The 24,502-nt window shown below is 39.9% G+C and overlaps 2 protein-coding genes across 2 annotated transcripts; one reads left to right on the plus strand and one right to left on the minus strand.

The window, feature by feature from the left end:
• The first annotated feature begins 2,239 nt into the window (after positions 1 to 2,239).
• On the plus strand, positions 2,240 to 2,978 carry LOC145434654 (small nuclear ribonucleoprotein-associated protein B'-like). Its single transcript, XM_080311992.1, has one exon. It carries the CDS (start codon positions 2,331 to 2,333, stop codon positions 2,859 to 2,861), a length of 531 nt encoding a protein of 176 aa, XP_080168118.1. The 5' UTR covers positions 2,240 to 2,330; the 3' UTR covers positions 2,862 to 2,978.
• Positions 2,979 to 9,899: 6,921 nt separating this feature from the next.
• On the minus strand, positions 9,900 to 13,686 carry LOC145434653 (uncharacterized). Its single transcript, XM_080311991.1, has 2 exons — positions 13,458 to 13,686; positions 9,900 to 11,521 (listed from the first exon to the last, which is right to left on the minus strand). Exons 1-2 carry the CDS (start codon positions 13,620 to 13,622, stop codon positions 10,676 to 10,678), a joined length of 1,011 nt encoding a protein of 336 aa, XP_080168117.1. The 5' UTR covers positions 13,623 to 13,686; the 3' UTR covers positions 9,900 to 10,675.
• Between the last annotated feature and the right edge of the window lie 10,816 nt (positions 13,687 to 24,502).

The raw sequence follows: 24,502 nt of genomic DNA on the forward strand, positions 1-24,502 counted from the left end.
GTTCTTCTGATACTCTTTAAATCCTTAATCCAATCGAAGTTACATTATGGCATCCTCTGGGGGCTGCCCTCTGGGGGGCTGCCAGTAAAACTGCACTCAAGCCACTTCAGAAACTACAGCATAAAGTACTCCGAATCATAGCTAGGGCCCCAAAGGGGCCTGGCTGCCCATCCAATAAGTCGCTGCTGAAGAGATTCGGCGTCCTGAACATAGAAGATATGCGGAAACTAGAAATCGCCTAGTTTATGTATCAGTTTCACTGCGGTCGTTGCCCCGAATATTTCAATGACTTCTTTACCTCTGAATCAAAAGCGCACAAGTACAACACACGTGCGTCCACGTCGTCCAAATATCATATGATCGACCGAAAAGATCATCGCTCCATCAAATATGCCGGACCTGATGTGTGGAACAGTATCCCGCCGGCCATACGACAGTCGACGAGCATGTCCACGTTCAAGTCGAAATACAAGCAATTACTACTAAATAAATACAGTCCATCCTCAAGATTACCGGACCACGACTGACCTATCGATCTCGCTTTCCATGACATGCCGCCCTATTTCTTGTCGCATTCTTTTTCTATACTATCTTCTTTACTTTCATTCAGTGTGCATGCCTCCTCTTTACATCGCCTAGGCCAAGGTGGGTGTCAGATTCCATAGACTACTCCTTGTCGCTTCGACATCTTCCTGTCTTTTCATTGTATCGCATTTTGTGGTGTATTGAACTGATAAAATTGCTAATAAACCAATGATGATGATGATGAACTGTAGTAAGAGCAATATGGGCGGATATAACGACGTGATCAATAGAAATTCGATTTGTACAAATGGCCAATGGTTTGACGTTCAACATTGGTGCACTCGTTACCAGTCCATCCGGTGTCGCTCAAGTTTATCTGAATATCATATCTTCCCGTTAAAACGAATCGAACAATCGAATTAAACACTGCGCCATGCACATTGCGCCTTGCCCATAACGAATTAAACTATACAGTATACACATTGCACATTTACAAGTTTACGAAACAGATGATTACAAATTGGAGATCGCATATCAAATCAATAATTTGTCTCCAACATAAAATACCATGGTGTTTTGGGCTACTCTTCTGCCATCCCCTATTTACGCTCGAACATCCTTACTGGAGTGAATGACGATGATGCGCAGTAATGAATTCCAATTAGCATGCATAATTGCATACTCAATAACACTGTCCAATTTCGCGTCCCGATTGAAGAACTATCACAAAAGAACGAGTGTTTGCTCATCCGATTCATAGCAACGATGAGATGGAATTTCTCGGCTCGTGCTCGTCATATCGACATGTGCAACGAAATCACGTTTTTATCCTATCTCTCATTTCCCGTAATACATAGTGACCATTATTTCCGAACCGTATACCAACAAGGTTATGCTGATGATGAAATTGCGGATATGCCGAATACCCACAATATTCACAGGCATATTTCGCATACCGAGGTTCGGCACTAATGTATGAAAATTGAACATTGAACAATGAACATACCACTGCTCTGCTGTTAAATCCCCAGGAACATGGTTAGTCCGAAAAGGAAGCGCCAAAGAGGAAAAGATTCTTAATTTCGCGAAGGCCTGCTGTTGAATTATGTGAACTCAGCAGATATGGTTGTTGCACATATAATAGCATCTTATGAAATAGGTCGGAGCCGGAGCCACCCCTCAAATAACTGGCTCCAGCTCCGGCTCCGGCTGAATTTTATGTAGAGCTCCGGCTCCAGCTCCGGTAAAAATGCACGGCTCCGGGGCTCCGGCTCCGGCTCCGACGCCCTGACTGCAACCATTAGAGATGACATAAGAAAAACACCACGGCCTATATAACTAAACTGGCAGTCGAGGCGATAAAAATACGCTGGTCGTCATAATAATATAATGTTGGAAGTGAATGGAAATAAATGTTAAAAATAACAGCGGGAGAGACAGTGTAGGGGTTACGATAAGCGCCCACCAAGCAGAAAGCTTCAACAGTCCGCTCCGACAACTGGCCAGCCTTTCGAAACCATGCGCATTTGCGCAGCCAGTGGAAATCGTCTATAGTTTGTATAAAGTCTGATCACTGACGACGGAAATGCTGCTGACTATTATTTTGTGTCTTACTCACTGAGCTTACTTCATAGCTTTGCACCTAACGGTGACAAGAAGCTGAGTATCGCGGCCGCGCGGCGTCGCTTTAAAAAACATCGATTGGCGCGCATGCGTCGCGAAAAGTTCGATCTTCATTCGTCGCTTGCTCACAGTCGCGTATAGTCGCGAAATTTTGCTCAGCCGTTTACTCGGAAAACACCAAAATGCCGCCCAAGGGAGGCTCGAAGCTCAACAACCACATTAATTTTCGCATGCGATGCATTCTCCAAGACGGCAGAACCTTCATCGGCACGTTTAAAGCATTCGATAAGCACATGAACCTCATCCTCGTGGATTGCGACGAGTTCCGAAGGATCCGACCCAAGAAAGGTTCGACTGACAGAGAAGAGAAGCGAACTCTAGGTCTCGTACTGCTACGCGGCGAACATTTGGTTTCTATGTCTGTTGAAGGGCCCCCACCTCAAGAAAAAGGCTTTGTGGGCAACCCAATGGCTGGAGGAGATCACGGCCCCGGTCAAAGTCGTGTTGCGGGCAGAGGTATGGCAGGACCAGGAGGTCCGGCGCCTGGCTTACGGGGTCCAGTACAGGGCGTTGGTGGGCCCGCACAGGGTTCCATGATGCCTCAGAGAGGGCCTGGAGGGTTTGGACCGCCTGGTATGAGAGGGCCGCCTCCTGGAATGGGCCCGCCACCCGGCATGGGTCGTGGATTTGGAGGATACGGGGGTGGATATTGAGACAAATGATGCAAACTAATTGGGTCAATTCTCGACTTTAAACGCGTTATACAAATGACTGCACCTGTTGATTTCGTGAGTTTTGATCATGTTATTAAAAATGCTTAGTTTTCAAAATTTGCTACTCCATTATTTCACAAGCAGTTTTCAGTGTAATGCACCAATAGTTGTGGTTAGGCAGCTGCTAGAAGTGACTTGGAGCTGCATCGCTTTCCATGCTGTGAGATGGCAGAGGTTTTTCCTTGAACACCTGTATGTTTTTAGTCGAGTCCAGTTATACTTTTGTTTTCAACAACTTGTGACCTGATGTCCTAGACAACTATATCTTGACAATACCGAAGAAGCTGCATTTTACATTTGATCAATCACGATTTGCTGTCTATATTTCCTAATCGTCTGGTGTCCTTGGCACGCAGTCATCCCGACATAGTTGGCAATTACGGTTGCCAGGATTTTGTGGTCCGCAAAAAGTATGTATACTTTTGCATAGTGGCCAGAATCAATAGATAAAAATTGAAAAATGAAGTTAAACTCGTCAGCCAAAACAGTTAATTGTTACTGCCTTACTGGGAAACGCTTTACTGACCTTATCTGGTATTATAGGTCCAATCAATTTTCAACGTTGACAATTGTGTTTTTTGAAGAGCGGTCCATAGAGCAAAAAAGGTTGTGGATTCCTGTAATATTGCACACAATCAGCATGCAGTGTTGACTGCCTAATAAAAATCGTCTGTCCACCGCAAATGCTATAAATTGATTTCGGCCCGTCAATACTGTCACCAGACAGTCTATATATATAGCCAGGGTTGCCATACCGTCCTTATTTCTAAGATTTGTCCTTATTTTGAAGGGCCACGTCTTAGAAAACTCAACTGTCCTTATTTCTAAGAAATGTCCTTATTTTCGACTTGCGTCCTTATTTTGTCTTATTTTCAACCACTACTGAACTTCAATCGTTTTCCTCTGGTATCTGGGATGCATAATATTCTAAAATTATGCTTTTTCGTCGAGATTTTATGATATTATAACTGAAAGGAACTCTTGTGACGTACACACACACCACAAGATTTGACTTCTAAGTGGTGAGATAGCTAGGGCAGTGAGTGGTGGTATAGCAATTTCGTCTGTACCAAGCTACCACACCGGACGTCATTTTAGCAGTAAACAGCAGTGCCAGGTTCCTGCGGTTTGTTCTGCGGCAGAGTAAGCTCAAGCTGTGGGGAAAGCAGCATTTATTGTGTAGTGAAAAAGGGCGCAGTGCAGTCGACACATTGGTTAAAAAGTAGTAAAGCTATAAATCATTGATCAATTTATCTAAATTATATTGCACTTGCGCATATAGTTTTAGCTACTGATGCTAAATCTGATTAGTTAAAATGAGCAGCCGTAAAAACGTTTTTCGTGACGATTATGAGAGAGCATCCTGAAGTATCTAACAAAGCTTGAAGGGCGAGTGTTTCCCACTTTGCAATATCTGCAATTGTGTCAATAACCTGGAGGGAGGCCATAGGAAAGACCGCTATTTCAACTCACATTTATTGCCCAAAACACAAGAAGTGTAATTTGAGCTAGTCGATGAATAATTTTTCCACAAGTCGATCAGCACCAACGACCGCAGACTACAAGGCAGCTGCTGCAGTGGGTACCTGGGCATTCCATACTGTCAAAACCGGTGGTGTACGGCCTTTTTCCATCTTGGTTGACGCCACTAATTACAACGAGGTGAAGAAGTTTGGTTTATCACCGTATGAGGGGGGGCAAGACCAACGTAGGCATATGTTGTTGTTTTTTTTTGGGGGGGGGCTGACGAAGTGCTGTTTCAGCCCTGAGTATAGGTAAATCTAGACCTGAGCTGTCGTGACATCCATAAAGAACTTTCTAATAACAAGGATTTGCTAGAGCAGATTGTTTCTGGCGAAAAGTATGGAATGTGATATGCCACGGCTCGTATAAATACAATGTATATGTACAAAAATGCTTTTTCATGCTAATCTCATTTTTCGAGTGTCCTTATTTTTGGGTCCATGTCGATGGCAACCCTGTATATAGCACATGGTTCAAGCCTCGTCATACCCTAAAATCGATGTTCTTCACACGAGTAAACTCGAAAATCATCGAGTGTAGTAAATTTGGCAATGTGAATGTGTTGTTTGTTGCAAAAATTCCAATCATGCGCAATTAACTTGCAAAGAGCGGTCTAATATCCGCCCCGGATCTATGATGTGCAAGAGTTTTGAAAAAGATTTGTTGTGCCAATACCAGTACCGTAACTACATACTTGAGTGAGTTAAGGTGATGTGAAGAATCTTCCATTGCATAGTGCATCACAGCTTTTTCCGTTATTAGCATGTGCGATTTGTGCATCAAACTATTCATGTTCATGTTGCGCTTGCCAAAATTATTTACCGTTAAATTTACAACTCTAAAATTTCAAATCAGCAGTACCAGTGTGATGACTACTCAAATTTCAATCATTTCTGACTGACACGCCTATTTCGTGCGTGGGGTTACCAAAGCTGATTAGTGTCATTGTTAACACTGGGTACATGGCAGACGTCTCCATTAGAATGAAGGAAATTTAGAAATAAACTCGAAGGCGGGACAGCTATCTGGTCACCGCGCTGGTTGGTTAACTCCTGCTATTTCCATTACACTTGTTCAAGGTGGGCTACTGGATTTTCATTCATAACTCACTAGGACTATTTACTTTTCAATAACTACTCACTTTTAAAATCTCGCAACTAGAACTGATGACTTTAAAAATCTACAATTAATTGGATTCAATTCTGAAGCAACTTTTAATCTTTATTTTATCGTAATCGGCATTCCACATGAAAGTCGGTACAAATTTGATGGGGAAGTCGTTTCAAGCTCAAACCCACTCCTTCGGTATGCCACTGTTAGTAGCGGTAACTCTGAGCTAGCGATGGCTGCAAGAACATTACACATCAGAGAATCGGTATTACGATTCACGTCAAACAAGGACGCACGTTTTATATTTGTTGGACAACTAATATATTTTTTATGCGCAAGTAGAACTAGAACCACTCACTTTTCAAAATCTGTAACTATAACCACTCAAAAACCAGTAGTGAGGTGAGTCAGGTGACCGCCAACCAACTGGATCGGCAGTTCGCACCAGTCTTAAAAGCATTTTAAATCAGTTGAATAATCAGAAAATGCCGACGACCACCATAAAATGTCACAAAGATAACGCGAAACTTTCACACCAGTTTTAAAGATTTTTATTGAATTAGAAAAGGTGAAAAGTGGTTACCCCGATATATTATCAGTACATCTCACAATGAGACCGTAGTGCATTCAAAAATATAGATCGTGCATATGTTAGATACAGCAGAGCAGTAAGTTTTTACATAAGGATCGCAGCAAATTTCAGAAGCGTTTGAGGCATGGGCAGAATAAAATCACAAAACCCTGAAATATACGTGGATCATGGATCGCATGGAAGGCTTCCACAATAACAGCCTTTATGAATTGCAGTTTGAATCTGAGCAAATCCCAAATCTATGGGGTTGTTGTTGCTATGGTAGGTCAAGACAGCCGAGCAACGAAGTGCTTGTACGTTTTTCCAGTTCTGCCTTGTTGCACTACTCACTCAAGTGCTTATATATGTTTTGACACCACTTCCACTCGACAGTTTGTAGGCAAAATAACTTGAAGTTTTGAAAACTACAAGGCAGTTATATCGCCAACCATAGTATCACGCTAACTGAATATGTATTATAAAATTTCATCTATTCATAGTGTGAATATACATCTGTCAATTTTGAAAGTGGAGACCTATGATTACCTGCTAATACTATGCAACTCCACGAGTAGTTTTGACATGTCGTAGAAATTGCTACTTGTTATTGAGCATATATTCATCATGTTACTTTTACAATGGTGCCTACATTAGCCAGCTCTTGGATATGCACATTAGGGCTGTTCAAAAATAAGTTTTCTCCCGGATTTCAGCCATTCACTGATTAAATTGTCAGGTTACTTAAAAAAACGCTGCACACCAAATTTGATTCAATGCTAACAAATATACGACTCGGCAGATCCAATCAGGAAAAATTTTTCTGTCGACCCCACGAAATTGTTGAGCTGTCTTCAAAGACGATGTAAAACAAATTTGAGTCAATTCAAACGAGCGGACTTATTCCAGTTTTTCGTTGATAATTCTCAGATTATCCTTGATCGTTGGATTATTAACGAAAAACTCAAATAATTCCGCTTCTATTCGTTGAAATTGACTCAAATTTGTTTCGTATCGATTTTGAGGACAGCTCAACAATTTCGTGGGGTCGACAGAAAAATTTTGTTCAAAATTTTTCCTATTAAATTAAAAATTTAAATTAGATCTGTGGAGTCGTATAATTTTTAGACTTGAATCAAATTTGGTATGCAGCGTTTTTTTGGGTAACCTGACAATTCAATCAGTGAATGGCTTGAACCCGGGAAAAAAAGTTATTTTTGAACAGCCTTAATGTACATACTTGCTCACAGAGGTGGTCAATAACGAAGTACCGTAAACCAGGGTGACTTTGGACTTAACGGTAACTTTGGACACTAAGCAGTAAAAGATTTACATGGTTATTGATGGAAAAGGGTGGCCGCTGGATGTCCAAATCTTTTTCACGAGGCAACAGTACCACAAGTAGTCTCAATAAAAGGTGGATTCATTTCACTACCAGATAAACTTGCCCCAGCATTGATAAATTAATGGCAGGGGTCAATTTCATCAAGATTGATGGCCATTAAACTTCTTACAACCAAACATAGATAACATGTGTTTCATAGATTCAAAACTTGGCAGCAGATACCTTCAAGTAGTCTTAATCCATGGCAAAAATCTCAGTAGGCTCACCCTTAGATCAATACAAGAAAATGTGATGTCCAAAGTTACCCCGTCAAATTTTATCAGAACGGGGTAACTTTGGACAGTTGTAAATGTGATATTTAGAGCTCTGGAAAGTGGCTGCTTCATCTGTGTCAAAGTGTATCGTCAACTATATTCCTTATGACCGGCCTGATGGCTTTTTAAAATGGAACGAGAAGGTTAATAAATTAAGAGTTTGCCAAAATATGAAAAATGGGTAGGCACAATAAGCCGAGAGATTGTAATCGGGTGTCAGCTACTTCAAAAACTTATCACATACTCATAAAGATGTGCCTGCTGAATATGGGATATCGTAAATTACGGCAAATATATCCGTCAGAGGACATAGCAAAGGCAAAATGTATCTTTTAAAGAACAGTAGTATATTTGAAATAGGCAATAAATCACGGAAACATGCTTAATGTTTGGTGTCGATTGCTGTCACTGCCAGTGGGACACCCCTTATCACAATGTCTTATTTATAAGTCCCAATTGGTGAAGGCATGAGGGAAAATTGAGATAAGGGATGAAGAAGGGGGCATTAGCCTTCATAAACTACCTATTTTTTTTTGGTGGGGATTAGGTAAAAATCATGCAATAGGCCAGACATTTCCTATTTTGTTTCAGTTTTAGCCACTGCTCTCATCAACACTTACCAAATAAGCCTCATTTACAAGGTTTCATAAACAATAGAGTGTAAAGGCATACAAAAGACAACATTGCCCAAAGTTACCCCACATGCCGGGGTAACTTTGGACACGGATAATTTACAAAAATAAGGTACTGATTTGTGACCATGAAGATTTTGGATTAGTTAATTCTAATCTTTGCTCCATGACTCCTGAAAAACACAAAACTTGCGTCCCCTTCACCCTAGCATTTCCATGATACAAAGCGGAATTGTTGAAAATTGTCCAAAGTTACCCTGGTTTACGGTACTTCTACTTCTACTTGACAGTTTCCAGTTTTACAGGCAAAAGTAGGTGTAGATTGCCTGCCTACTTGCTTACTTGTGAACCAGCACTACTACTTCTACTCGAGTAGAAATTCCGGCATTACTTCTACTTTGACTTGAGTAGCAACATATCACAATGGGATATATAAATGTTTGTACAATTAAATAGTATATTGATATTGAAATGAACCCGAATATTTTCGGCTGACACTCGTCAGGGGTAATCGTCAGCAACTAGTAGAGAATTGGAAAGAACATTGTATATCAACAATAAATGTTTGTCGTTGTTTTTTGGCTTTGTCAGTACTTCGCATGAAACCGGCCGCCGGTTGAATCTTCATCAATCTACACCAATTCAAGGTTGTAATGACTCTCTAGTGACAATCTTCAGAGAATCTCATGCTACAAAGACCATAAATTAGGTAATTAATATCTCATAAGAGCCACACAAGAAAACCAGCCTCTACGAAGTGCGGTTTGAATTTAAAAACGTCGTGGCCATCAGCACCATGGCTGTATCAATTTCATCAATGTCACACAGAGTGCAATGGAATTTGTTTGGTCGAAAATACCAAATCATCTTTAATGCGATGTAGAATTGGCATTATCGTATTTGTAGTCGTATAAAATGTTCATAATTGAACTTTCCGCACCATCCATACTGTTATGACGTCATCATGATTCATGAGTAGGGCTGGGCAAAATCGAGTACCCGAGTGATTCGATTCTGAATCACGTAATATGCTTCGAGTCGAGTCGAGTATTCGAGTCTCACTCATTATGACGTAATAACATATTCTAGTATGTCAGATTTCAAACATGTACCCTTTATACCGCCACAAAGAATATATTGCCTCTTTTAGGTCACATAAAGGACACTTTGGTATTTTTTCGACCATACCGATTTCATTGCACTTTGTGACAATGTTGTGGGATGATAATGACTTCGGAAATGCGTTATTTCCATAACGTTCGTAGGTTTGTACTGTATGTTTCGTATGCTGCAATACGGTTAATCACGGTTTCGAGGCTTCCACAGTAAAAATAGTATTGGAACTATAATTTTCGTTCATAAATTAACATTCAGCGTATAATTTCACTACTCGAAAAAATAGTCTTTTACTACTCGACTCGAATCATTAAAATTAATACTCGATTCAGATTCGAGTACTCGAATCATTGTGCCCAGCCCTATTCATGAGTGATACTCAAGTCAAATGCTCGACTCCAAACTTTATACTCGATTCAGTCGGGCATATCATTTTTCTCAGTCCTAGTTGAGATAAATGATGACATTGACGCTACTCAAGTAAAACAATGATATAGTTTGTGAAGGAAACGAGATAGTAACCCACATTGGGTCTGAAGTAGAACAGTGAAATAGATCCAGGTAGGATCGACATAGTTGTTGATATCGATGCTACTCGGGTATATTTAGCGACATTGACAAGTTAGAAGTAGTAGAATGAAGTATTTCGTGGTAGATCCTGACATTGATACTACTCAAGTAGAATAGTTGGCGACATTGACAAAATAGATACACCAAGCACCATGATATGACTTGCGGACAGGATACAGTGATGCGAGTGTTCGCATTTGAATTGCGGATTCATTCTAATGATTCAAGTATAGAAGTGAAAGATGATTTTTTGGAGTACTCAAATTACATGTTCCTTGCCACAGAGTTTTGATGATATCTATAAACCTAGATTGCTTACATCGCATCATACGAAACATGCAGTTTACGAAGCTACACGCATTAGTGGTCATGATACATCTGTGAAGTAGCGATCAACCCACAGCATCATCACAAAGTGCAATGAAATAGGCTTGCTCGAAAAAATACCAAATCACCTTGAACTCTCCACATCATACTGTTGTGGTTGTGGTGTGATAATCGGTGATACTCGATTTCCGAATGGAAGCACTCAGGTGCTCGATTTTGCCCAGCTTTGGTGATCGGCCTTGAAAATGTTACTCAATCAAAACTGGCTGATTATGCTCCAAAATCATTTCGCCATAATTGACGTCAGGTTCGTTGTGCTGCAATTCGGACGACATTCCCGTAGAGAACTTTGGAAGATTAAGTTGCAGTTCATCGGAAGTGGACCCCATTTTGGGCAAATTATGAGCTAACGTCTGTCTCAGTTTTGCCAGAATCGGAACGTTGTGTTTTAGGGAGAGTGTTCCGGCCTTTAAGAGGGCGCGATTCCATTCCAGAATGGATTTTCCGACGTTAATCATCGGAATGCTTTCAAGTAAAGACGATTCTCCGCAGTTGATTAACGGGTTGTTCTCCTGTAGCACGACTTCGTCGAAATTCTCGCTCATTATAGGCACGGCAATCTCTAAACTCGATTCACCTGTCACAATGAGACATTCGTTTTTTTCGAGCTCGGTTACATTCTCTCCTACAGCCATCAACGGTTCCCTCTTATCCAGAATAGCTTCGGTTTTCAAAACCATCCGAGGCTCGTTGTGCCTCAATTCCGTTTCGGCCGAGTCGATCATTCTCGGATAGTTGTTTGTGAATTCACGCGATTCGGCCTTTTCCGAAAACTTGGGGGTTGAATCTTCGAAAAGGAGAGTGTCAGAACCGGTAGAAATTCGCGGTTCTGTTTTGAAGAATAGAACGTGACCGGCGTCATTTATAATGGCGGGAGTAGGCGATTTGATCGAAAACTTTTCGGGTCGGTTGAAAATGACCGGGTCTTGCAATGAGAGCGACGTCCGGCCGAAGTTGATCTCTGGGTCTTCGTGAGTGAAAATGAAATCACCGCAGACTAGGGCCGGTGTCTCCATTGTCAGGTCAAAATCGACCTGCAAGAAAGAGGTACACGTGAAGCAGTTTAAATATGTCAGGGTTTTTAAACCGGGTCCACAGAAGTGACTACGGTATTTGATGTTTTAGTCGTTAGGTAGGATAGCTTTCTGGGAAGCTGGTTTTAACAACCATACTGCCCGTATCAGCAGTTCTAGTTGTGCATTTTGAAAAATGAGTTGTGGTTCTAGTAGCGCATTTTCAAAAGTCAGTAGGCTAGTTCTAATTCTCGTGGCGGACCTTGAGAACCCAATAGTTCGAGTTAGATGACGGTGAACTATGAAGTAACTACTGCTTTTTGAGTAGTTCTATTTCTGGGTCTGATGATTGAGTAGTCTTAGTTCTAGTTTTCGGGCAGCGGATATTGGGTTAATGAGACAGTTTTTTGTAGTTATCAGGTAGCTCTTCAGGCATAATAAAATAGCCCCAGTAAAGATTAGCATACATTAGGGCTGTACAAAAAAAAAAACTTCTCCTTCAGATTTCGCTGGCTTCCATGATAAAACTGTTAGGTTGGTTAAAAAAAACGTTGCACGCCAACTTTGGCTCAATTCCAACCAGTAAAAGCGAAATTCCTGCAGTAGAAAGTTTTTAATTTGTCATTAACAAATAAATAGAAAAAATTCGAAATTTTTCGGACGACCCAATAAAATAGTTAGGCCGTCAGTAGAGATGATGCACACCAAATTTTGGCTCAATTCCAACCACTAGAAGCGAAGTTATTGCAGTAAAAAAAATTTTAATTCCACGATTTCATAATAAATAACACTGTGCTGCGTTAATTTTGAGGTTACTAAAATATTGACAGTTCTTCAAAATTGCATGGAAAGCATAGAAGTCTTGATTACGAAGCACAGGTCAAGAGCTGCTTGAAAGCTTTCAATCCCTTTGAGCCCTGATGTCTGTGAAAATGCACTTTCTGACTTCTCATTAGGGTTACTTTGCCGTCAACTGCGGTGATTACAGCGAACAACAAGGAGAGAGATTCCCCCAAGACCTTCGCCAGAGGGAAGAAGAGTATTAAGGATACAGGAAACATGTTTGTAGATAACCGTTGGTGCTTAAAGAGTGATCCCCACATGACGCCAAACACGAAAGAGAATCTTTGAAGCGACATTTATAGTCAGCATAAATCATTTGTATCTTATATTGTTATTGTATTTATCGTTGGAATATATGTTACATATTAACTTCTAGCCTACCTTCTTTTATTAGGTTGAGCGCCATTGAACAAAATTATAATTTCTTGGTTGGTTGTAACTTGTAAGCGCCTTCATTTCAACTTTGTTATTATATTTTAGTAGGCTAGTACGGTATTTAAAATGGCTGTGAATGCAAAATCTTGAATTCAGACAAAAATATCGTCTTGCAAAAATTGACAACATGCATGACCAATTAAGCTACCACAGAAATTAGTTTCTTTGTGTAGAATAACGACCAAAGGCTAGCATAATTGAATATGCCGCAGAGAAAAAAATTGACCTGATTGAGAAAAAACTGGTTGCATTGTTGAGTTCAGCGCAAAATATTGACTCAAAAACATTTTTCACCTTCGAAAATTAATTTTCAAATGCAGCACAGTGTTAATTGAAGAGTTGGGCACCATAAATGCTATTTTATTCAAATCCAAATTTTTCTACAGCAGTAACTTCGCTTCTAGTGGTTGGAATTGAGCCAAATTTTTGCGTGCATAATCTCTACTGACAGCCAAACAGTTTGAGAGCACTGGTCTAAGCAACCATTAAAAGACTATTTCAAGTTGTTTCATTTAACTCCTTGCATCCTTTCATTGTTATAGTGATTGTACCGTATCGCAGTCTTGTGGTGTTTTGAAACAATGAAATTATCAATGAACTGAATCTGATACCACAAGAAAAAAAATAGGCTAATCTGAAAAGACTCACATGGTATTGACTTGACAACATTGCAACTTACCTCGCCCATCTTTGGTTCTGCATAGAAATGACTTGAAGTCCCGCATAGCAGCTCTGGATTTTCGGAGAAGAACGAATCGCTTCCTTTTCTCAAATCTGGAGGAAGATTGAGTTTCCAAACGTCTTTGCGATCCCCCCGGCCCTCGGTGGGGTCATAATTAGCCATCGTAAGCAGATAAATATATAGACCTATGTATAGCCTGTTGAAGAATACAGGGGGGAGCTTGCATTATTTCTATAGTTGTTTTAGATTTTACAAGTCTCAAAGTTTTCAAAGTGACATTTATTTAAAAAAAGTCTTATTTTCAAGCAATTTCGGACTTAATTTTGAGACGAAATAATGAGAAATATATGGTTTCCAAGGCCAATCTAGGGAGAGAATTTCTATGTCTGGCATGGCAAGAATTCCAGCTGTAGCAGATAGTTTTTTACAAAAATTGGTAGGCTGGATAAGTCGGTCCTTAACGAACCGATATTTTACCGGTAACTCTGCGGTCATTGCTGCAGTGTTATAGGGCCATTTAAAGTCATTAAAGTCATATTTTTTTCTATGCATCAGTAAGTCGTGAAATCAATTTTAACGCAAAAATCGCATCCATATGGGGTCTACAGGCTATATTAAGAAAGTTATAAAGTCATATAACGTCATATTTTTCTTGTTAGGTCATATATGAGTTATAAAGTCATATTGTTGTATACTTTAAATAAAATGTGTCAATTGAAGCAAATTACGCACTAAGAAAGTAAGGCAATTTCTGATTGAACGAAGGCCAACTGTAAGGTTAGCCTACATAACATTACAGTCGCAGACCTATGAGGTCACACATTGCATTGTGTTGCCACACAATCTGTTTTACTTCTGTGCACTGAAGTGGGACGTAATTTAAAGTTCAGAGACTTCCACAAGTGAAAGAAATAGTCAACGCATGGCGCATGGGAAGCTGAAGGAGTTATTGTAAAGAGCGTCAAAGATTCAGTGAACGATCCAAAGTTGACGAGTCAGTTAACAGAAATATGCCTCCGCTACAATATTCCAAACTTGATACTGAAAATGGAGTTGTACGTACACTATCAAAGAGGCTCATGCTGATCTAAATGGCCTTGATTTCGGAAAAGAACGGCTTGAGCTCAAAAATTACATTAAGAAGCGATTGGACAAACATGATGTGAAACAAATTATGGAGCTACAAAGACAAGACATTTCACCAACGCCGTATGCAAAACTGCAGAAGTGTCAACAAACATCTGCGTCTGTAGAGCGCTCATTTTCCTTATCAAAGTCATTTTTACGTCCAAATAGTAACTTTAAAGACTCCAACATTCCACACTACATGAAACTGTACTACAAAAGTGGTTTAAAATAAAAATGGACGTGTATTACTGTTATGTTGTTCATGTTTTACTCGTCAGTTCCATGAGTGACGTTGGTTACATGTAAAAATACACGATTTTCGCATAAAGTCACATAAAGTCATATTTTCCCAAAAATAAAGTCATATAATTGATTTTTAAGGTCATATAAAAATGGCCCTAGTTATTAGCCTATCCCTATCCCATATGGGCAGGGTTGCCATCGACATGGACCCAAAAATAAGGACACTCGAAAAATAAGATTAGCATGAAAAAGCATTTTTGTACATATACATTGTATTTATACGAGCCGTGGCACATCACATTCCATACTTTTCGCCAGAAACAATCTGCTCTAGCAAATCCTTGTTATTAAAAAGTTCTTTATGGATGTCACGACAGCTCAGGTCTAGATTTACCTATACTCAGGGCCGAAACAGAACTTCGTCAGCCCCCCCACCCCAAAAAAAAACATATGCCTACGTTGGTCTTGCCCCCCCTCATACGGTGATAAACCAAACTTCTTCACCTCGTTGTAATTAGTGGCGTCACCCAAGATGGAAAAAGGCCGTACACCACGGTTTTGACAGTATGGAATGCCCAGGTACCCACTGCAGCAGCTACCTTGTAGTCTGCGGTCGTTGGTGCTGATCGACTTGTGGAAAAATTATTCATTGACTAGCTCAAATTACACTTCTTGTGTTTTGGGCAATAAATGTGAGTTGAAATAGCGGTCTTTCCTATGGCCTCCCTCCAGGTTATTGACACAATTGCAGATATTGCAAAGTGGGAAACACTCGCCCTTCAAGCTTTGTTAGATACTTCAGGATGCTCTCTCATAATCGTCACGAAAAACGTTTTTACGGCTGCTCATTTTAACTAATCAGATTAAGCATCAGTAGCTAAATCTATATGCGCAAGTACAATATAATTTAGATAAATTGATCAATGATTTATAGCTTTACTACTTTTTAACCAATGTGTCGACTGCACTGCGCCCTTTTTCACTACACAATAAATGCTGCTTTCCCCACAGCTTGAGCTTACTCTGCCGCAGACCAAACCGCAGGAACCTGGCACTGCTGTTTACTGCTAAAATGACGTCCGGTGTGGTAGCTTGGTACAGACGAAATTGCTATACAACCACTCACTGCCCTAGCTATCTCACCACTTAGAAGTCAAATCTTGTTGTGTGTGTGTACGTCACGAGAGTTCCTTTCAGTTATAATATCATAAAATCTCGACGAAAAAGCATAATTTTAGAATATTATGCATCCCAGATACCTGAGGAAAACGATTGAAGTTCAGTAGTGGTTGAAAATAAGACGAAATAAGGACGCAAGTCGAAAATAAGGACATTTCTTAGAAATAAGGACAGTTGAGTTTTCTAAGACGTGGCCCTTCAAAATAAGGACAAATCTTAGAAATAAGGACGGTACGGCAACCCTGAATATAGGTGAAAGGCTCGCATTAATCGCCCGAGTTGAGCGTGATCTGCGACAATGCATAATGATTTTCAGGTTCATTGTTCATTAACATGCTATGCAGCATCGTCATAGACTAAATAGATTAGTAACGGTCATCTATGACTGACCTATGACGGAAGGTAGAAACCTATATCTAGGGCTGGGCAAAATCGAGTACCTGAGTGATTCGATTCTGAATCACGTAATATTCTTCGAGTCGAGTAATCGAGTATCACTCATTATGACGTCATAACAGAATGTAATACGTCAAAGTTCAAACACGTACTGTTTAGGCCACCACAAAGAATATAATGTCTGTTATCCATCTCATAAATGATACTTTGGTATTTTTTCGACCATACCGATTTCATTCCACTTGGTGACAATGCTGTGGGATGATCATGCCTTCGGAAATATGCTACGTCCAGTAACCTTTGTAGCTTTGTACTATATGTTTCGTATGCTACGATACCGCCAATCAAGGTTTCCAAGGCTTCAACAGTGAAAATTAGTATCGAAACTATAATTGTCGTTGATAAATTAACTTTCAGTGGCGATAAGCGTACAATTTCAGTACTCGAAAAAATCGTCTTTTACTACTCGACTTGAATTGTTAAAATGAATACTCGATTCAGATTCGAGTACTCGAATCATCGTGCCCAGCCCTACCTATATCCATCCGCACCGGGATGCTAGAAAATATAACCACTGTGATGCTAATAGCACATCAGCAGAAATATCATGACCGGGTGAATCATTGTGAATGTACATGGAAATAACGTATTTTTTCCGTATATAAAATTTAGGAATAACTGGAACATGGGTTGCCAGATCTCAAAATTCTCTGGAAAACCAGTTGCCAGTTCTTGATGTTAAGAAACGAGAAATTTCAAAAATCAGATTTACCCCCTTGCAGTCTCAAAGGAAGAACTACACCGTGCTGCAAGTCGAGATGACTATCCCAACATTACCCAAAAAAATATTTAAATCTTCGGAACACAATAGATTACAGCTTTCAATACAACATCCATTGTAGCAGTATATTCATTAAACTCAAAGACTTTTCGGGTGCCTCTTTTCAAGAGTTATCGGCACACTGAAGCCAAAAAGGCACAGTGACGCAACAATCAAAATCACAGACCATAGACAATAGATTACCCACCAAAGTCCAATGAAAATGGATCATTTATCAGGAAATAGAAATTCCCGCACTGATATTATAACGGAAATTTGAATATGATCTGCGGCGTCAAAGGCGTGACTACATATTGCTACAAGTCAAGAGGAGTATCCAAACATTACTCTAAAAAATATTTCAACCTTCGGAACACAATAGGGGATGCCCACCAGAATCAAATGAAATTGGCTGGATCATTGTTCAGGATATAAACATGCTCGCATTGATATTATAACGGAAATTTTAAAAATCATTTTCACTACCCTGCGGCGTCAAAGGCGTAAGTACATATTGCTACAAGTCGAGAGGAGTATCCCAACATTACCCCCCAAAATATTTCAGCCTTCGGAACACAATAGGGGACCCACCAGAATCCGATGAAAATGGATCATTTTTCAGGAAATAGACATACCAGTATTGGTATTATAACGGAATTCCAAAAATCATTATTTTCACTACCCTGCGGCGTCAAAGGCGTAACTACATATTGCTACAAGTCGAGAGGAGTATCCCAACATTACCCCTAAAAATATTTCAGCCATCGGAACAAAATAGGGGACCCACCAGAATCCAATGAAATTGGCTGGATCATTGTTCAGGATATAAACATGCTCGCATTGATATTATAACGGAAATTTTAAAAATCATTTTCACTACCCTGCGGCGTCAAAGGCGTAAGTACATATTGCTACAAGTCGAGAGGAGTATCCCAACATTACCCCCCAAAATATTTCAGCCTTCGGAACACAATAGGGGACCCACCAAAATCTGATGAAAATGGATCACTTTTCAGGAAATAGACATACCAGTATTGGTATTATAACGGAATTCCAAAAATCATTATTTTCACTACCCTGCGGCGTCAAAGGCGTAACTACATATTGCTACAAGTCGAGAGGAGTATCCCAACATTACCCCTAAAAATATTTCAGCCATCGGAACACAATAGGGGACCCACCAGAATCCAATGAAATTGGCTGGATCATTGTTCGGGATATAAACATGCTGGCATTGATATTATAACGGAAATTTTAAAAATCATTTTCACTACCCTGCGGCGTCAAAGGCGTAAGTACATATTGCTACAAGTCGAGAGGAGTATCCCAACATTACCCCAAAAAATATTTCAGCCTTCGGAACACAATAGGGGACCCACCAGAATCCAATGAAAATGGATCAGTTTCAGGAAATAGACATACCAGTATTGATATTATAACGGAATTACAAACATAATTTTCACTACCCTGCGGCGTCAAAGGCGTAACTACATATTGTTAAAAGTCGAGAGGAGTATCCCAACATTACCCCCAAAAATATTTCAGCCTTCGGAACACAATAGGGGACCCACCAGAATCCGATGAAAATGGATCATTTCTCAGGAAATAGACATACCAATATTGGTATTATAACGGAATTCCAAAAATCATTTTCACTACCCTGCGGCGTCAAAGGCGTAACTACATAATGCTACAAGTCGAGACGAGTATCCCAACATTACCCCCAAAAATATTTCAGCCTTCGGAACACCCACCAGAATCCGATGAAAATGGATCATTTTCAGGAAATAGACATACCAGTATTGATATTATAACGGAATTACAAACATAATTTTCACTATACCCTGCGGCGTCAACGGCGTAACTACATATTGCTACCATCATATTTACCCCCTTCTCCTGCGGCCTCACAGGCAGAACTACACTGTGCTACAGGTCGAAATGACTATCCCAATCATAAACTTTTCCGAAAAAAAAACAGGAATAATGTCGAGTCATGTCATGTTCGTTGATGTTCGACTAAAGTCAAACATTCACGTTAGATCGTAAATGCGAATGCAAACCAGGGTTATATAGAGTTCGTCGCAAATATATAGGATACATGTAAAAATCGGCGATCAATTATAATTATAAAAGCAATTTCATTCGAAATCAGTATTCGTTCATAGTATAAATACAAAAATATCATATTACGAGTCCATCATCGCTTTAGCTGCAATGTAGTTGAGGTTGCGTGTGTGCATTACATATTTAATGCAGACCTCTGTGAGTATAACGTGTCGGAAGTATTCATCTGCACGAAAATCGGGCTCCAACACTTTCATCAGTTCACAATCTTTTTTGATGACCGATGGATTGAACACATTCGTGATACGTGGTGCTGAGTACGCGTGCACAGTGACAGTCGAATTGACACATTTTCTGAAGAGTTTTTTATGCAGGCATAACTTCGACATCAAATACCAATACAAGTTTCCAATTTGATCTTCTGGTAATAAGTCTGCCGGCGCTTTGGACGGAGTACGCTGAGCCAATCTGGATTGCATCATCATCAATTTCTTGTTGATAAGAAAAGATCTGTGAGTTTGATGATTTGGCTCCTGGCACGCGTTTCGAGGCCTTTCACACAAAGCTGTGAAGTACGAAACTAAACCGTCAGCAAAGATTTCGTCAAATTCTTGTGGTATTTTAAATATTATCATTTGGAACTCCGTTACATTTTCCATCCTGATTTCCACATTTTCAATTGGTCTCATTCTTTTTCTCTTCACAATTTTTGGTTTTGGAGTCTCATCTTCGTCGGCGGTAGAATCATCGTCGCTTATAATCAGACGCTTATCTGGGCGTCTTACATAAAAAAATATGTATCCATTCTGAGTCTTCACAGTAGATGAAACGTCACGGCTTTCTCGATAAACGGTTTTGTCATCATAAACAACTGCGGTACCATCCTTTTTGAATACGTTGGTGACGTAGTGCCCCGCGTTGACCGATTCACCAAGCCTTGAAACTACGGCGCATAAATTAAAGCACTTGACTCCATATTTAATGTTTTCCGCTGCTGCGAGACTGTAGGAAAGAATATTGCTGCGATCGTTCCTTGGTGCATGAACGACCAATAAAGTCGGAGTCGACAAGATCTGACGATGCATATTCACCATAGAGTTACATTTCAAACAATGTTCTGTCGTCGAATCATCGAATTGTTTTCGGATATTGTCCTCCAGTGACTCAGGTGCATTATCCCCGACAACAAGACGAATGACTGTTTTGTTTGTGGTCGATTGATTTATGAAGCCACAGGATTGGCAAGCTCCTCGTAATTCAATATGCGTGTCACAATTCAGTTTAACCTTTTCCAAAATTGTGGGAATATTGCTGAGCTCGAAAAATTCCATGGCATCTTGCTGTTGTCCCTCTGGAAACTTACAAGCCTCAGCAGATTCCCTGACGGCATTTTCAATTTCCTGATCCGTACTCTCCTTGCGGTTTACTAGATTAGAAATGATTTTATTTGTAATTCCGTTCTGTCTGTGAGGCCGCAGGAGATGAGGATGAATATGATGTTTCTAACTTCCGTTATAATATAAATACTGGTATGTCTATTTCCTGAAAAATGATCCATTTCATCGGATTCTGGTGGGTCCCCTATTGTGTTCCGAAGGCTGAAATATTTTTGGGGGTAATGTTGGGATACTCCTCTCGACTTGTAGCAATATGTAGTTACGCCTTTGACGCCGCAGGGTAGTGAAAATGATTTTTGGAATTCCGTTATAATATCCGTACTGGCATATCTATTTCCCAAAAATGATCCATTTTCATTGGATTCTGGTGGGTCCCCTATTGTGTTCCGAAGGTTGAAATATTTTTTAGAGTAATGTTTGGATACTCCTCTTGACTTTTAGCAATATGTAGTCACGCCTTTGACGCCGCAGGGTAGTGAATATGATTTTTCAAATTTCCGTTATAATATCAGTGCGGGAATTTCTATTTCCTGATAAATGATCCATTTTCATTGGACTTTGGTGGGTAATCTATTGTCTATGGTCTGTGATTTTGATTGTTGCGTCATACTGTGCCTTTTTGGCTTCAGTGTGCCGATAACTCTTGAAAAGAGGCACCCGAAAAGTCTTTGAGTTTAATAAATATACTGCTACAATGGATGTTGTATTGAAAGCTGTAATCTATTGTGTTCCGAAGATTTAAATATTTTTTTGGGTAATGTTGGGATAGTCATCTCGACTTGCAGCACGGTGTAGTTCTTCCTTTGAGACTGCAAGGGGGTAAATCTGATTTTTGAAATTTCTCGTTTCTTAACATCAAGAACTGGCAACTGGTTTTCCAGAGAATTTTGAGATCTGGCAACCCATGTTCCAGTTATTCCTAAATTTTATATACGGAAAAAATACGTTATTTCCATGTACATTCACAATGATTCACCCGGTCATGATATTTCTGCTGATGTGCTATTAGCATCACAGTGGTAAAATATAAATCTATTATTGAGCAAATATTTGACAAACACTAAACCACAGATCTCGGACCAGCGGAACTTATGCTAGTAAACGGTGGACCCGTTGGGACTGGTTGGGACTACGGAGTACGGATCAGGGGTGAGGCCACTGAGCAGAGGTGGCCAAGAATCCCAAGCTCCGGTCCAGGAGATCAGGACTGGAATAGGTGCAGGACTTAATCGATCGTTTTTATGTAGCTGGACTGGAATAAAAATGCCAAATACCTTGGTGTTTTACTGGATTCGGACATAACATAACATCATTGGGTTATATTTTTCATCTGAACAAGTCACACACAATGTACAATGCAATAATACACAATGCGATATCATGAACAGGATACAGATAGGGCTAGGCTCATTTGGCAAGGACCTGATTAATCGGTTCGGCATATTAATATCGAATATTTCGGGCTTCGGCAAATATGCGTCTATCATTTTGCGCAAATATTTTATCGCCAACTATCTTTCTGCAATTGCAGACTAGAACAGTGGTTCTCATCCTTTTTCACCTCGCGGACCGGTAAAATTTCAAAAAATATTTGACGGACTGGTGGACTTTCAGCAATTGAAATCAACCCAAAATGTAGAGTATGAAGCCGTTTTTTGCAAGTATATGGCACTGAGCTATATAAACACTGGAGTGCGCTACTCGCGATATTTACGTTGTCACTAGAAATAGTTGCATTGTGGGTAGTAGGCTGGACGATTTAGTACCACTGAGCTATATAAACACTGGAGTGCGCTACTCGCGATATTTACGTTGTCACTAGAAACAGTTGCATTGTGGGGGATAGGCTGGACGATTTAGTGCAGGAGCTTATGGAAAAACGTCCAGTTCTAAAATATATTTGATTCGTATTGGGTTTGTAGTATTTTATACGAATGGAGCTTTGAATGAATAATCATCGTAACATTCAGGATTTATTTCAGCCCAATATCTCGTGTTTATATCTGTGTTATCGGTGTATTTCGACATGTCGAAGATATAAGTGGTTTCGACTGTTCGTGGTAAAATAAGGTTGTCTATGTGTCATCGTATGTATTTTTTTGTGGTTATATTCCTGATGTAGATTGCTTTACTCGTTGTATCCAGCATATTTTACGTGTACAGAAATAACCAAGCTGTCAAAAGATGTATAATGCCAGTTCAGTTATCTTTCAGATATATGTATCTATAGGAAGTAAAAGCATCTACGATTGTCAGCTTGAAGTTATTATCGGAGCGTGCCTCGGAATTACCTATCCTGGATTCAAAATCTTCATACTTCAATGGAGCTGATGTGAATGCTATAACTGCCAGCTGTGAATATTGCTGATGGAGAAAATTCAGCATCATGGGACATATCAAAAGGCACTGCTGAAATCAACTGAATGCCATTGTGGTTATTCTACGTATTTATTGGTTCAGCGTATTTAAATAAATCCAAAAAAGAGAAAGTAAAGATATGTCTGCTATGTGTGGCGATGGGGTAGTGATTTCTGTAGAAGTGACTGAATGAGAGAAACAAGAAATGCATGGGTCCTTATTCAGATGTAGCTAGAATTGCCCAATTCACAGTGAAATTGGGGCTATGTTGGTTGTAACAGCAATCTGTGCACTTTGGGAGTTCATAATAAATATTAATTTTATCGAATCAAAACGGCACAAGATACAATCTAAACGGCGTACATGTATTTTATCATAATTACACCTATAGCTACCCATATACGTGTGTACATGAAGCTTGGCTCGTTTTGCACTTTCATGAAACCAGAAATTAGTTTGGATTCAAAACTAAACTGGAGATGTGAACTGTACTGCCTCGTCACACGAAATACCGCGCTGTACTGTCTCGTACCAAAATGCTGAACTCTCGTTTTCAGAAACACCAGCTTCGGTTATGAGAAACGAATTTTTCTATTAAAATAACAACATAAAAAATAAAAACAGAAATAAATTAATTGTTATCGACTTTACGTCGCCTTCGGCGTAATTAACGGTGATCTCAAAGTCAAATGTGGGATAAGTTAGGGCTTAATATCTGCGAACGAGGTATAATAAACGAACCGATTCTGATCTTAGTTCCAATTTAATGGAATTTCTTCTCTTCTTACGCGGCACAGGCACAGTCACATTGAAGGCCACCCCACTACGGGTCCTACGACGACGACGTCGTTTTGGGGCACTGTTCAAGATAAATGAACTAACATATGAGAAATTGTTCACCTGAAGACACATTGATAGAATTACTTGGATTTGATGATCGGGTAAATACGGATTAGTAAAACTAGACACAATGTTCCTGTAGGATATATTTGCCCCTAATGCAGAAAGCATTGCGAAGTGACATGAGGGTCCGTCACATGTCAATGAAGCAACAGTTGCACCCACTTCATTAAGCTTGTTTATGCAAATTCTGACCAAATTTGCTCGTTCCGATCCTGTTAAACCATTAATGAAAAAGTATCCAAGCGGGATCTTCCAGGATGAATTGATACAAACAGCCATAAAAACTAATGCATCTTTAGCAAGAGGCAAAGAATCATCATCCTCACAGTCAGTACCCATGTCTACATATCCTCGGTATCGTTTTCCATCCCAAAAAACCTGTTTGCGGATCGACATTTCATCCATCATTATGGAGCATATTACAGGATTTGCTGATGCCTCTACTTTTCCTCTGATGGCAGAAAAGGCAATACTAGTAAAGCCAGGCTCAGCGGGAAGTTTTCCATGCCAGCGTCTTATCACACTTGGATGGGGAAGAGCAAGTTGAAAAT

The sequence above is a fragment of the Botryllus schlosseri genome, chromosome 2 (assembly GCF_051294905.1).
Source record: "Botryllus schlosseri isolate E-star chromosome 2, Bs_hap1, whole genome shotgun sequence".
NCBI lineage: Eukaryota > Metazoa > Chordata > Ascidiacea > Stolidobranchia > Styelidae > Botryllus > Botryllus schlosseri.